The 14034-nt window shown below is 37.7% G+C and overlaps 1 protein-coding gene across 1 annotated transcript; it reads left to right on the top strand.

The window, feature by feature from the left end:
- The first annotated feature begins 100 nt into the window (after window positions 1-100).
- LOC105929491 (dihydrolipoyllysine-residue succinyltransferase component of 2-oxoglutarate dehydrogenase complex, mitochondrial) lies at window positions 101-12564 on the top strand. The gene is made up of 15 exons (XM_021318873.2): window positions 101-335; window positions 4261-4294; window positions 4432-4474; window positions 4703-4767; window positions 5334-5408; window positions 5559-5614; window positions 5712-5820; window positions 7066-7194; window positions 7294-7370; window positions 7496-7593; window positions 7686-7816; window positions 8545-8618; window positions 8702-8785; window positions 8859-9026; window positions 9138-12564. The coding sequence occupies exons 1-15, from the start codon at window positions 273-275 to the stop codon at window positions 9270-9272; spliced, it is 1341 nt and encodes a 446-aa protein (XP_021174548.2). The 5' UTR covers window positions 101-272; the 3' UTR covers window positions 9273-12564.
- The last annotated feature ends 1470 nt before the right edge of the window (window positions 12565-14034 follow it).

A 14034-nucleotide genomic window follows, 5' to 3' on the forward strand; every position in this document is an offset into this window, starting at 1 on the left:
TGCAGAAATGGCTGCCATAAAGTCAGAACTGTCGGGGTATAAAATATATTGAAAATACGCAGAATCCCTGATTTGGGGAGAAGAAGCTGCTTCCTGTAGTGGGGTGTAATTGATATCAACTCCCGCACCGCCCGCTCCGTGTAGCCGCCCCACCCCTCCTGCGCCAGCGGCGGTGGTTCCTCCCAGTGGGAGCGCCGCTGTTCGCTTCCGTTTACTTGTTTGCTCCAGAGCGTCCATAAACACGGCAATAAAGGGAGTCTGCCGCTACCGAGATGCTGTCCCGGTCTCCGTGTGTTTACCGCACGCTGGGTCGGTTCCTGTCAGCGGCGAGTCCGGTAAGTAAGCCAGACAGACCGAGCTGCAGGCCGGCGGCCAGCAGTCAAGAAGCTCCGAGGAAACTTTTAACTTCACAAGAGGGCATATTAACTACTTAGTGATCACGTTTTACTGGTATTTTCTCTTTGCCTGCTTTGAAAGGACTCGTTTGAACTGAGCAATCTGGATAATGGAGTCCAAGGAAGTCAGAGAGTCGAACTACTTTACATTAAAACGAAGAAAGAATGTGCTATACAAATAAATGTGCCATGCCTTGCCGTAAATATTAAGAGAAGGCTGGAGTAAAATGTCCAAAAAAGAAAAAACTAAAACTGAGGAAACAATTGTATTTATTGTTTATATAAATGCAATTGTTTCCTCAGAAGATATAAACAATTGTGTTTATATCTTCATTTGGTGTATTCTATCCACCAAATGAAGATATAAACACAGGTTAAGATTTTATAAACAGAAAAAGCAAAATATACAACATAAAAAAAGTCTCAGGTTTAAGTAAACACCAGGCTAAAAACATTATTTTTTTTTTATTATTTGCTTTTAATACTGCCCTCAAATCTTCAGGAGGGTTTTTCCAATGCTGAGAGCTGTAATTAAAAAAATCATGGCTAGTATTTTTATTTTTTTTGGTTGTTGAACCACAGAGGTGTCTGGATTTAGCCTGAGATAAACAGAAGGATGCTTTAAGAAGTGAAAGTGCAGCTTTCAAACCTAAGAACACTATCAAGTGTCAAACATAGACCTGTGAGCATCATCCTGCAGGGTTGCTTGCTGCCAGGGGTGGTGGTGCATTACTCAAAGTGGAAAGAGGATGAACTTCACATTCCTAAACTGCACCTCAAAACAACAGACGGTTGAAACCGTGTCTGAGTTAGAAAATGTGGCCGTTGAACTACAAGGTGAAAAGAAGAGTGGCCTTATATCGAAGTAGAGTTTATGCTAAAAGGTGATTCATGGCTACAGAAAGCCCTGCAGCTACATGGCAGGAGCCATTTCAATGTAATCAGTGGGCTGTAGAGCATATTTAAAACAGATTTGGGATAATAGGTCACAGATTCACATGCTGCTGATGCAACCATTTGTAGAAGGCATTTGAGAGCATAAAATGTGTTGTCTGCATAATCTAAACACAAAAGCTAACTCGATACCCTCTCAGTTTTTTTGTAAAATTAACTTAGACTGATGTAACTTGTTAGCCGGCATGTCTGCGCCTGAACTGAAGAACCGAGTTTGGTTCCAGTTTGGCCGACTCCACCCTCCCCCAGACGTCCCACACCAAAAAGTTTTATCATGACTGGCTCCACAAGACAAACTCGAAGGTTTCAGGAAAAACCAGAACAACACTGGAAATACACACACCCAGAAAATACACACACTGGAATGAGTCATTAACATGTCATAGCGTACACTAGTGATGGAGCTTTACAGCAGTCTGTACCCGCCACACTGGAAAATAAAAGTGGCTTAGCTTGTGTGAGAGTGTAGCATTTTCTTTTGAACAGAAGTCAACAATTGTTTGTCATGTTCATTGAAAAATCCATTTTTAAAGTTGTGGTTTGCAAGGAACAGAGTGTCTGTATGTAATGAGTTTGCTGTCTGGGACGGGCCAAGAAAATAGCAATAAGGTATAACAATTAGCTCACTGGTCAATAGTTATTTAACTTTGTGAAATAGCCTTTTATAGCTACACTTTAAGGGTTTGGGACCACTTAAGAAATAGATTGGCCGCCTAAAACAGTCTGTAGATTAGATTAACTTTACATCAATTCCAAATGATCATCTTGAGATGACATTAAAGGTTTAAAATGATTGGCAAAATTCCAGTTACACACAAAAATTGGCACCTTAGGTAGGGATGTAACAAAATAAATGTCTACAAATAAATTATGTATTAACCCAACTCTTAATTTACCCAACTCAACATTAGAGATGCACTGATTCGATACCTGGATCGAATATCGGCTCCGATGTTGACTAATTAGCTGGATCGGACATCGGATGAATGACGCCGATCCAGCATTCCCAGGGGCGGTTCTAGACCAAATCTACCAGGGGGGCCAAGGTGGGGCCAGTGTTTTTTCACAGGGGCACAGAACAAAAAAAATTAAAAACAATAAAACGGTAATATTTAACTGTGTAATAATATTAAGTGAGGCACTTGTGGCTCTGGAACTGCAGGTTTCAGACCCCTAGCAGTTGAAAACTTTGCCCCCTGCTCAATACGGCTAAAGCTAAATGTGATTCATCTTAAGTTTTAAATTCTTTTTAGAGTAAAGCTGTATAGGTAAAAAATAATATTGGTCAAAGTGACCAATCAGTTATGGTTTCTTTGCCATTGCAAATAATTATGAGAAGTTTATTTAACATCATGCTTTTAGTACAGGGGCCATAACAGGGGCCAGGGCCATTTCTACAGGGGCATGGGCCCCTGTTGGCCCCTGTCTAGAACCGCCCCTGAGCATTCCCATCCAGTTATTTCTTTTTTTTATTATTATTACTATGATACACAGCAATACAGTTACAGCAATCTAGTAACTTCAATTTGTAACTTGCGTAATTTGTAACGGCGGTTACGTCATCATGCACAGCCTTGATGAGCAATCTCAGGGCAACATGGAGCAAGCGCCGGACCGAGCCAAGTCCGCTATTTGGAAACATTTCAAACTTGATACACCAACAGGTCCGACTGCAACATGCAATATCTGCAACACGAAAATTGCGAGGTTTGGTGATAAAGTTGGTAAATTCAACACCACAAACTTAAATAAACACCTCCAAAGGCACCATGCTAAAGAGCACCCGGACCTTTTTTTTTTTAACACTGTGTACATCAAGCCTGAAGCCTTTACTCACATGGCGAGGTATACGGTTCATTCATTCAACAGTAACATCGGATCAGTATCGGGTATCGGGCGATACACTCAGCCCAGGTATCGGGATCGGATCGGAAAAAACTGGATCGGTGCATCTCTACTCAACATGTTTTGAGGCTTTTTAATGTCTATTCTTTTTATTAAGAAAATAAAAGTAATTATGCATGTTTAAAGAAGATCACCAGTGCCAATCCCATTGCCCCCTAGCAATACAGTTAAAATAAATGTAACTGCAACATTTTTTTTATTTAGACTTATGCTAGAATTATGATAACAATTATAATAATACTAATAATTTAAATGCCTGTTTACTGGAGTTTAAATGTACCATGTAAGTCAGGTAATGGCTATAGGTCAATAGCTGCTTGCCTGAATGTGGCCATATCAATACTCACCAGTATTTAAAAAGCTAAAATCATCTGGATCTGTGACAAACAAGATGGTCACCTAAGTTCATTTAGCTACTATGCACAGTGAGGAGGATATTAAGAAAGCTAAACAAAATCTCCAAAGCCCATGTTGGAGAACAGCAGCATAGAACGGCACCCTGAGGTCTTCAAGCTCCCATAAAAAACACTTATTTAACAGAGCTTCTATGTAGTTTGGAAATGTCCTTTCCAGCTATTAATAAGCATATAAAAATATTCATATTCATCTATCTTGTTATCTAAAAGTTTCTATGCATGCATTCATCTATTCGTCCATCCACTTTTCTATCATCCATTTGTGTGGCAAAGATCTGTCCATCAATGGTCCACTATTCTTACTTTCTTCCTGTCTTTCAGACGTGTGGATTTTGTAGGTTTCATATTTAAAGCCTGACCACTGTAGACATCTGCAATAAATTCACTGCCAAGTTTTGTGCTTATAAAATATGTAAAAGAGACTGAGATGTCTGGAAATTTATATGAGGCTAAAGTAGGTCGTTTTGTCATTAAAAAATGTGTATCTACCATGATTTAAGCCTGTTTGTATTTTTGGCATTATTATAGGGGAGCACTAATAGCTATGTGGAAATTAATGAATCTAATACTCTTGTTATCCTTTTTTTAAGGTTCATAATTTGGGGATTCAACAAAATGTGTCAGGTAAGATTATTTCCAGCTGCATTTGGTAACCACAACTATTTCGGAAAGTTAGTAATGCTGCTTTTTTTTTTACATGGTTGAAAGATTTTAAAGACTTTTCCCCCTCCTTGACTTCATCTTCCTTTCATTACTTTCAGGTCTCTCACTTTGCAGCCAACTCATTTACAGGAAATCTCAGCCGTAAGCTCTTTGAACATTTGCCTGTTTTTTTTTTTTTTTTTTTTTGTGTCGCACCATCGTACACTTCATTATTAACCTAAAAAAATAAAATTAAATGGATTAAATGACATATATAGTGAGTTAACACCCTAATAAAACTTTTATTAGCAGCTCAGTTAAAATAGTTGCTTACATGTGTTTTATTTTATGGAAAGGTTTTGCTGAGTATATCTTCTTCTTGACATTTAGGTGTGGATTTCTGGCCCCATCAGATGTGTACTCTCGCAGACATTTCAGGACATCTGCTGTTTACAGTATGTATAAGTCTCAGTATGCTGTTTAAAACCGACTCTCATTTCACTTTTTTGTAATCATGACAGCTCTAATTTATTTATATATATATATATATATATATATATATATATATATATATATATATTATATTATATATGTATATATATGTATACATAATATATATGTATATATATGTATTATATATATATATATATATTCTTATATAGATATGTATCTATATGGATATATAACTATAAATGTATATATATTCTATATATGTATAGATATATATATTTATATTATATATATATGTATATATATATATTATTTATTATATATATGGTATATATTGTATATATTATATATATATGTATATATACTATATATGTATATGTGTATATATGTATAGTTAATATATATATATGGATATGTATATAATATATGTATATAGTAATATAGAGATATAATATATATAATATATATATAATATTATATATATATATATATATATATATATATACTATATTAATATATATATATCTATAAATATATATATATTAAATTTTTTTTTGTCTCTCCTGTGCAGAGGATGAATTGGTCACAGTCAACACTCCTGCATTTGCTGAGTCAATTACAGAGGGCGATGTAAGGTGGGAGAAAGGTTAGTATTTTTCAATTTGAATTATATATATATATATATATATATATATATATATATATATATATATATATATATATATATCTATATATATATATATATAAAATCTGTATATAAAACACTGTTGACGTTGTTTTGATTTGTTTATCTAAGTGGTGGGTGACTCCGTAACAGAAGATGAAGTGGTGTGTGAAGTCGAGACTGACAAGGTTTGATATGGAAAATTAAACTTAAACATATTTGTCTTTTACTTGTTGGTTTGTTCGTTTTGCTGTCAATCTATTTAAAACATATCTGCTCTTACAGACATCAGTTCAAGTTCCCACTCCTGTAGCTGGTGTAATCGAGGAGCTGCTGGTCCCTGACGGAGGAAGAGTGGAACCAGGAACTCCCCTGTTCAAACTACGGACAGGAGGTTGGGTTATTTTAACAGTATTATGTTTTGAGGTTTTACGTCGACCAAGCTACTGATGTGGTTATCTTTGTTATATAACGTACTGCATGATAGACTGGAAACGTGAGTAGGATTGTATAGTAAGGTCCAAACTGGTTTAGATCTTCCTTGATATATTCTGTCCTTTAGTAATTATAAATCTGAGTGAACAAAAATCACATATGGGGATCCTCAAGGCTCCATTCTCAGACCACTTTTTCTCAGTGTCTATATGCTCCAACTAGCTCAGAATATGGAGTATTACAGCATCTCTTGCTATATGCTGATGACATACAACTTTATATTATTTTATATTATATGAAAATAATCACTTATACTGACTGAAAGAGTGTGTCCATAATATAAATGAGTGGATAAAATGTTTTTTCTCTAACTCAATGAAGATAAAATAATAGCTTTTAGTCAAAAAACTTCAAGGTTAAAGATTACGACTCACCCAGATTAAATATGTCTTAAAACATACACAGCAATGTTAGATTGTTGCAATGGTTGTTGTAAAGAAAATCAATCACGGCTTAATGCAAAATACTGCTACCCGAACCCCGAGCAAAAAGAAAATGTCTTTATAAAAGGGCATATTTTTTATTGCATTGGTTAATTTGTCTCTACAAATTGCCCTAAGGTATGAGCTTGTGTGCGTGGTTGTTTGTCCTGTGTCTCTCTCTGGGTTGCCCCAGGGCGTACCCAGCTTCTCGCCTAAAGACTTAAGGTATAGACATTGATCAATGGAAATAATAACTGCAGACAAAAAAGTAGTCTACAGCAGATATAGCCCCCACCTGGTAAAAATGTATACAGTACCGTCCAAACAATGTGTTACCTATTAAATGTGTATGAAAGTTTTTCAAATAATTCATCTATATTTGTTGCAGCACTGAATGTCAGGAAAAAAAATTACCTTAAGCATGTATTCTGGAAAAATGTCTAACATTCATATTTATTTTCATTACTTGTGTCATGGGAAATAAATGTAATGAAAAGCATTTCAATTTTGCACTTTCTGTTCAGTATTTTCTGTAAATGGAGATGCATGTTTGTCTTGCCTTCATGTTATAGACATAACAACAGTGAGCTTGAACAAAGATAGACACAAACAAACCTTCATAGCTATTTGTTTTAGGGCGGGTTTTTTTCATATCTTTATCATGGGGTGCTGTATTTGTAATAATATCAAACAAATTATTTAACTCATATCTCCATTCTTAGCTGCCCTCGCTGCCAAAGCTGCTCCCTCCCCGGCTACAGAGGATGTCACTCATCCAGCACCTCCACCTCAGCCCTCCATCTCTGCTGCCTGGCCTCCAATACCGCCACTGCCTGCTTCAGCCCTACCTAGTGTGTATCTCAACTATTTATACCATCAGTTATGAATAGGGTTCTACTTTTTATTATTATTACTGTTGTGTTCTGCTATTTGTCCCTGTCTTTATGTAGTTGCTCTCATCAAACCCACTCCTGCTGCTCCAGCACCTCCTGCTCTTCCAGCAGAGGGAGTCAGAGGAGAAAACAGGGTAACACACATGCTGAGGGCACATCAGTGGATTCCCCCCCCCCCCCCCCCCCCATTAAAGCCAAATTTATCACCATATTTAGAGGAATACAACTCACGTGTGTCCGGTTTGTTTCATGCCTCCAGGTGAAGATGAGCCGTATGAGGCTGAGGATTGCTCAAAGGCTGAAGGAAGCTCAGATCACGTGCGCCATGCTGACCACCTTCAACGAAGTAGACATGAGGTGAGTCCAAGGGACCGCTCGAGGTAAGTCTTATTACAAGCCTCTGTGCTGTCTGATGGGATCTGCTGTCATGTTCCTGCCATCTTTTCCAGTAACATCAAGGAAATGAGGAAACTCTACAAGGAGGCGTTCTTCCAGAAGCACAACGTCAAATTGGGTTTTATGTCGGCTTTTGCTAAGGCGGCTTCACATGCTCTGATGGATCAACCCGCTGTCAACGCTGGTGAGTTAAAACGAGCAACTTCCATCTGAAGATACCCATTCAGCTTTTATATAAATCACCTTAGAGAGGCATTAAAACCCTTTAAACCTTTCCACATGTTGCCACATCACAACCGCGGATTTAACTGCTTTTTCCTGGGTCCAGCCTCTAACAGCCTCTATTCAGCTTTCCGTCCCCTCAGCATGATGTTTCACCACAGGCATGGTGTGTCAAGGGTGCAGGTGCAGTGATCTTTTCAGCAAAACATTTTGCTTAAAGGTCAAAAAAGTTCCGTTTTGATCTCATCTGTCTACAGCAGATAGACAGATTAAGTTAACAGGCCACGCTTGTGGCCTGTTAACTTAATGGGCTGCATTGGATTTTTATTAAAGGGTATCGGAGTAAATTGGGCTGAATGCAAATGTACCTCACTTTTCATTTTCTTCTTATTTTCTTTCCACTTCACAATCAGGGTTGGTCTACCACATAAAACCCCATTGCCTACACCTACGTTTGTGGTTGTAACGTGATCTAATGTGGAATAGTTGAAGGGGGTTGAATACTTTTTTTTTTTTCAATGCACTGCAGCAGTTTTTCTTGCATTGGGAGAATCGTAAGGGTTTGGTTTGAACATGTTCTTCTCCTCAGGCTTAAATTCCTCCTGAAAGCTGACCTTATTTGGGCATCAGTGTTTGGCTCAAACTTGTTTTCTCATTCAACTGCGTACCCAATATTTTGTTTTCCTACAGTTATTGACGATTCAACCAAGGAGATTATCTACAGAGACTATGTGGACATTAGTATTGCCGTGGCAACCCCAAAAGTATGGCATTTTTTCAGTTTTAAAAGTTTATCGCTGCTAAACTCTGGACAGCTTTGATGTAGTTCCTGCCTTTCGCCTCGTAGGGACTCGTTGTGCCAGTGCTACGTAATGTCGAGGCCATGAACTTCTCTGAGATTGAGAAAGCCATAAATACGCTGGGAGAAAAGGTAAACGTGTTAAATAGCCAACATTTGTTTTATTATTACTACAGAAGAAGTGTCTAACTCTTTTGCTCCTCAGGCTCAAAGAAACGAGCTTGCTGTTGAAGACATGGATGGAGGAACGTTCACCATCAGCAACGGTGGCGTGTTTGGCTCCTTGTTCGGCACACCCATCATTAACCCGCCGCAGTCGGCCATTCTTGGCATGCATGGCATCTTCGACAGACCTGTGGCCGTCAACGGAAAGGTGAGAAAGAAAAGAATCAACCTGCAGGGCAGAAAGTCATAATGCAGAAGAAATAAGATCTGCTGGTCCAGCTATTTAAAGGAAGTAAAAGAAACGCTCTTGTCTTGGCAGGTCGAGGTCCGACCCATGATGTACGTAGCGCTGACCTACGACCATCGGCTCATCGATGGCAGGGAAGCGGTCACTTTCTTGCGCAAGGTCAAAGAAGTGGTAGAAGATCCACGGCTGCTGTTGCTGGACATGTGATGGTCCAGTACTTTAAAAAATACTCGCATGCACTTGATGAACCCCACAAACTAGGAGACGGTTACTTTAGCACAGCTACTTCTGGTGTTATAAACTCAAATTTGAGATAAATCCAGGTGTTGTAACATTCCAGACCCCTAGATGGACGGATCTGGGCCTCAGCTTAATCATGAAAGCAAGAAAACGTTTTCCCCTTTTTTTTTTTCCAGTTCCTGTTTTCTGATGTTACAAGAAATATTTTAGAAGAACCCAAAGCTTTAATTGTTATAAATCCAGATAAAATGAACAGTTGTAGAGCTTCCAGCAGTTTAATGGGTGATTTCTTTTCTATGACAGATCCAGAGTTCGACAGTTTTCAGTTTGCTGCCTGAAACAGTCTGAGGGAAAAATTAAGTTTATTAGTGATGTGTATACCGGCAACAAGGCTGTGGATTTAATTGGACTCTGATTTGTTGGGTTGGTCGCCCGTTTCACTGATTTTTGTTTTGGGTTTCCTGAGGTCCTGAAATTTGAATACGTTTGAAGCTTCAATCGCTGCTGTCAAACTTACAAACTCATCAAACGGTTATCAGATATAATGGAAAAGGAACATGATATACATGCAAAAAAAACACTTTCAGTCACATACTATTTATTTTATTATAATTATGATGCAAACAAACATAATATGGTCAATATGGCATTAGCAAAATTATAATTTACCAGCAGATGAAGTTGATTTTAAAACAGCTGTTCGGTTTCCTGCATTCTGTCGTTGCTTTTACCCAAAGAAACGCCTGAAACATTAAACATCTGAAGTGTTTTATGCTCTCAAACCACCTCCTGATTTTAAGCACAGATTATGGACCGCTACAAGTTATTATTGATTCGCTTTAGCAGGAGGGAGGAGCAAGAAGATATATTTATAAAGAATATATTTTATCCACAGCCACAAAAAGATCTTAACTACTCAACTATTAATCTTTCCAGAAACATCTGGTTTCAGCTCATTAAATGCAAAATTTTCCAGTCTAAGTAAATCTTAGAAAGCACAATGAATGATGATGTTTAAAAAGCTGTAAAATTAAATTAATCTGTTACTAAAGTAGTTTAAGTTCTTTTTATTTTTTTAGAAAGGGCCAGACTTCACTTTGATCTCCGACACCGTTAAATAACAAACAACTGGTTTCAGTTTTTATTGGATGGATTTGAATAATTAAACTGTGTTGATATGGATGGATTTTAAATCATCGATAAGCAGTTTGAAGAAGGTCCGCAGATCAAATGTAATTGAAAACAAAAAATGACACTAACATTTAAAGATGAAAGTTAGGACTTCCAAAATTAGACAAATTAAAGGTTAACCTTTTAAAATTAACATATCTTCCAATTGAAGTATCAAAAATCTCACTCTGGAAATTTTAGGATGTCCATTTATTTCGTGCAGGCGTGTCCAACTCCAGCCCTCGATCTCCTGTATGTTTATGTCAGTCATCTGTCAATCATTGGCGACCTTGACAGTTCCTATAAAATAAATGCAATTGTTGCATTTTTATTTTATACTCTTCATTTTTTAAGTTGATCAGAATGTCCAGGAACATTTTAGTAAGTGATCCCCAACTTTCTGTTTCCAGAGGGTATAAATATCATGTGGCACAGAGGCGTGTGTCTTTTAGCCACACTTCACCATGGCAAAGAGGAGAGAAAATTAAATTAAAATAAGGCAGATGTGTGTAAGTCTTCATAACTCAGGAAGTAGCAGCAAGAAATTCAGCTGCTTGAACTTGCCCACTTTGGCGGTCAGAGCAGTGATTTAAAAAAAACACTAAAACACCTGGAAATGCGATAAACAATGCAGGAAAGGATAGTAAGGAAGAGGATTTTTAAAAATGACCAAAGCTCAGAGTTTGAGAACTGCTACAAAAAGTGGCATCTTGGTTTTCCATAGAAACAATTTCTTTTAATGGATTTGGAGACATCTTTACGACGAGTGCCACCTATAATGTAGGGCTCTGTGTTACTGAGTTTAAAGATTTATTTCTATTTTATGAGAATTTAGATGCTCATGTTGGACAAACGGGACATTTATCTTCCCAGAACAGTCTAAATATTTTTTTCTAAAAAGGGACTTGGAAGTATAACGGCGGCACAAATTAAAGCGCGGGCCTCGGGTAGCGAGCACTTCATTTGTCAATCTTTGCTGAAACATTTTATCTCATGCCAAATCTGCCCCCCCCCACCCCCACCTCCACCCCGGTTCTCATCAGGCGGATGAGCTGTGTGCCAAACGGTGGATCTTCAAAGCCCCATCAGCCCGCGCGGCGCCCCTCCACTCTTGAGATGCTTGGAATAATGGGATCATCTCTGACAAAGTCTTGAGGGTTGCTTGGCCTTTTCTCCCTCTTCACAAACACAAGCTCAAGTGCGTGCAGCTGTGTGCGATGCCTCTTCAGGGTTTCATGTTTACTTTAATAATCGCGGGGAAGGGGCCGACAATGGCTCCTAATGTACGTCTTTGTTTCTCTGCCAGAACCTACACAAATGTCTGAACAACTCTGTTTGGACGGAAAACACAGAATTCATTACGAGACAAAAAAAAAAAAAAAGAAAAACAGAAACATTCAATTACCATGAGAATACTGGAGGTTCTAATGGGTCCGAATGCAGCGAACAATGACACAAGAGCCCCTTTTAATTTAATTATTTACTTTTATGACGGCTCAAGATTCCATTAGCGCTTTTGAGATCATGGTAATTGGCAGCGTGTGCCAGGGGGTGCATAGATATCTGAAGGGTTTGTTGGCAGGTTTTTTGTGTTTGTCTTGGAAATTTGGCCAAATCTGTGAATTTACAATCAGACTGCTCAATAAGACGTGGGTTTCAAGTCTTTGTGTCCATTCAGATGAAAGATGGCCCATCAGAAATTGGCAGCTAGGTGTTTGTTTTCATTAAGCCACATCAGAGAGATAATTTACCTAAATTATTCTGTTTTGCTTCTCTTTTAAATAGGCTAATTATGTCAATTCCATTTTATAAGAACTGTGTGATTAGTGTATTTTAAAGTGCGATTTATTATTATTATTTTTTGTTTTGTTTTTTTTGTCCAAACAGCTATTTCCAAATATCTAAAAAGTAGTATTTTTTGTAAGTTTTAAGCACTCTGTTTTATGTTTTGCATGCAAGCATATTTGTGACTGGGTCAACTTTGCGGATGCGGACCCCTAAACTATTACTAAGTCATTCCTGTATTAAATGAGCAAACAATACACCATGTCCTATGATGCTGACAACAATAAAGCGACAAACTACTTGCTCACCTGTGTGCTGATATACTGGGAACTACAACATAAGGACCGTCAGCAAAAACAAAGCAAATTGGGTTTGCAAGTTTGAATTAATTGTTGATATCTCAACAGAAGGCTCTAATATTTAGAGATGTGTAGCTAAAAGTTTCCACAAGTGGTGCTGAAGGTTCTACAGTGTCTCTCAACTTGACAATAATCTTTTTAATTGCGTGTTGGTGGTCATAATTTTCTCTTTGCCTGTATAAAAATCAGTTGTTTAGGACTTCAGATTTACGCAAGGTGGGAAAGTTTTTTGCTCTTTTTAAACCGCGTATTACTCCAGATTCTGCTCCAAGTTCGACACATTCATACATAAATATTATGTGCAGTTGCTTACCTGGGCAATGCAAACTATAATACAATATACTTGAGAAGGTTTTATAGTCAGCAGAAACGGAAGATTGAGCCCTTTTGACCAATTACAATAACTGTGGAGGAGTCAAGACGAGGCAAGGCAAATGTATTTATATAGCACAATTCAGTACAGGGACAATGCAAAGTGCTTTATATGATTAACATATAGGAAAATAAAACAGAATAAAAGCAAGTAGGGATAGAATGTAGAAACAAAAAAGAACATTAAAACAGTAAAACAGTTTAACTAGAACAGTCAAAGGCAATTTTTAACAAATGTGTTTTTAATCTTGATTTAAAGGAACTCAGGCTTTCCGCACTTTTACAGTTTTCTGGAAGTTTGTTCCAGATAAGCGGAGCATAGGAACTAAATGCTGCTTCTCCTTGTTTAGTTCTGGTTCTAGGTATGCAGAGTAGGCTGGAGCCAGAAGACCTTAATGATCTGGAGGGTTGATACACTGATAACAAGTCTGTGATGTATTTAGGTGCTAAGCCATTCAGGGATTTATAGACTAACAGAAGTATTTTAAAGTCTATTCTCTGATATACAGGGAGCCAGTGTAAGGACTTTAGAACTGGGGTTATGTTCTCTACTTTCTTAGTCTTAGTGAGGACGCGGGCAGCAGCGTTCTGGATCAGCTGCAGCTGTCTGATCCACTTTTTAGGCAGACCTGTGAAAACACCGTTGCAGTAATCAATTCTACTAAATTGGCCATTCATTTACCTCAAATCGACAGCCCAGACGTTAGAATTTGGGTACATTTGGACGTTCCACCAGGACTATTATCTAAAATACATCCAAACTGGTTGAACTTTAAGCTTCTGGAATATCATTCAGAAAAACCTCACCCTTTAAAAAAAAGTTGTGAACCGTTCTTAAAGCAGGAGTGGAACCTAACATTCACTCGCATTACTGTAATTATGTACAATTTGTCTGTACTTTGTACTTTTTTAAGTAGTTTGCTAAAGCTGCACTTTAACATGGACTTGAGTATGATTTGATTTAAATATTTACTTTGTTACCTTTTGAAGTCAGTGATCCATCGGTCAGCATTATCAGATCCCAACATGGCGGCGCATCAATC

The sequence above is a fragment of the Fundulus heteroclitus genome, chromosome 15, assembly GCF_011125445.2.
Source record: "Fundulus heteroclitus isolate FHET01 chromosome 15, MU-UCD_Fhet_4.1, whole genome shotgun sequence".
Classification (NCBI taxonomy): domain Eukaryota; kingdom Metazoa; phylum Chordata; class Actinopteri; order Cyprinodontiformes; family Fundulidae; genus Fundulus; species Fundulus heteroclitus.

Excerpts from the sequence above, each read along its gene's own strand:
- LOC105929491 (XM_021318873.2), top strand. The coding sequence starts at position 273 with ATGCTGTCCCGGTCTCCGTGTGTTTACCGCACGCTGGGTCGGTTCCTG. Across the intron at positions 4,295-4,431 it reads GATTCAACAAAATGTGTCAG|GTCTCTCACTTTGCAGCCAA; the intron begins GTAAGATTATTT and ends CATTACTTTCAG. Across the intron at positions 4,475-4,702 it reads ATTTACAGGAAATCTCAGCC|GTGTGGATTTCTGGCCCCAT; the intron begins GTAAGCTCTTTG and ends CTTGACATTTAG.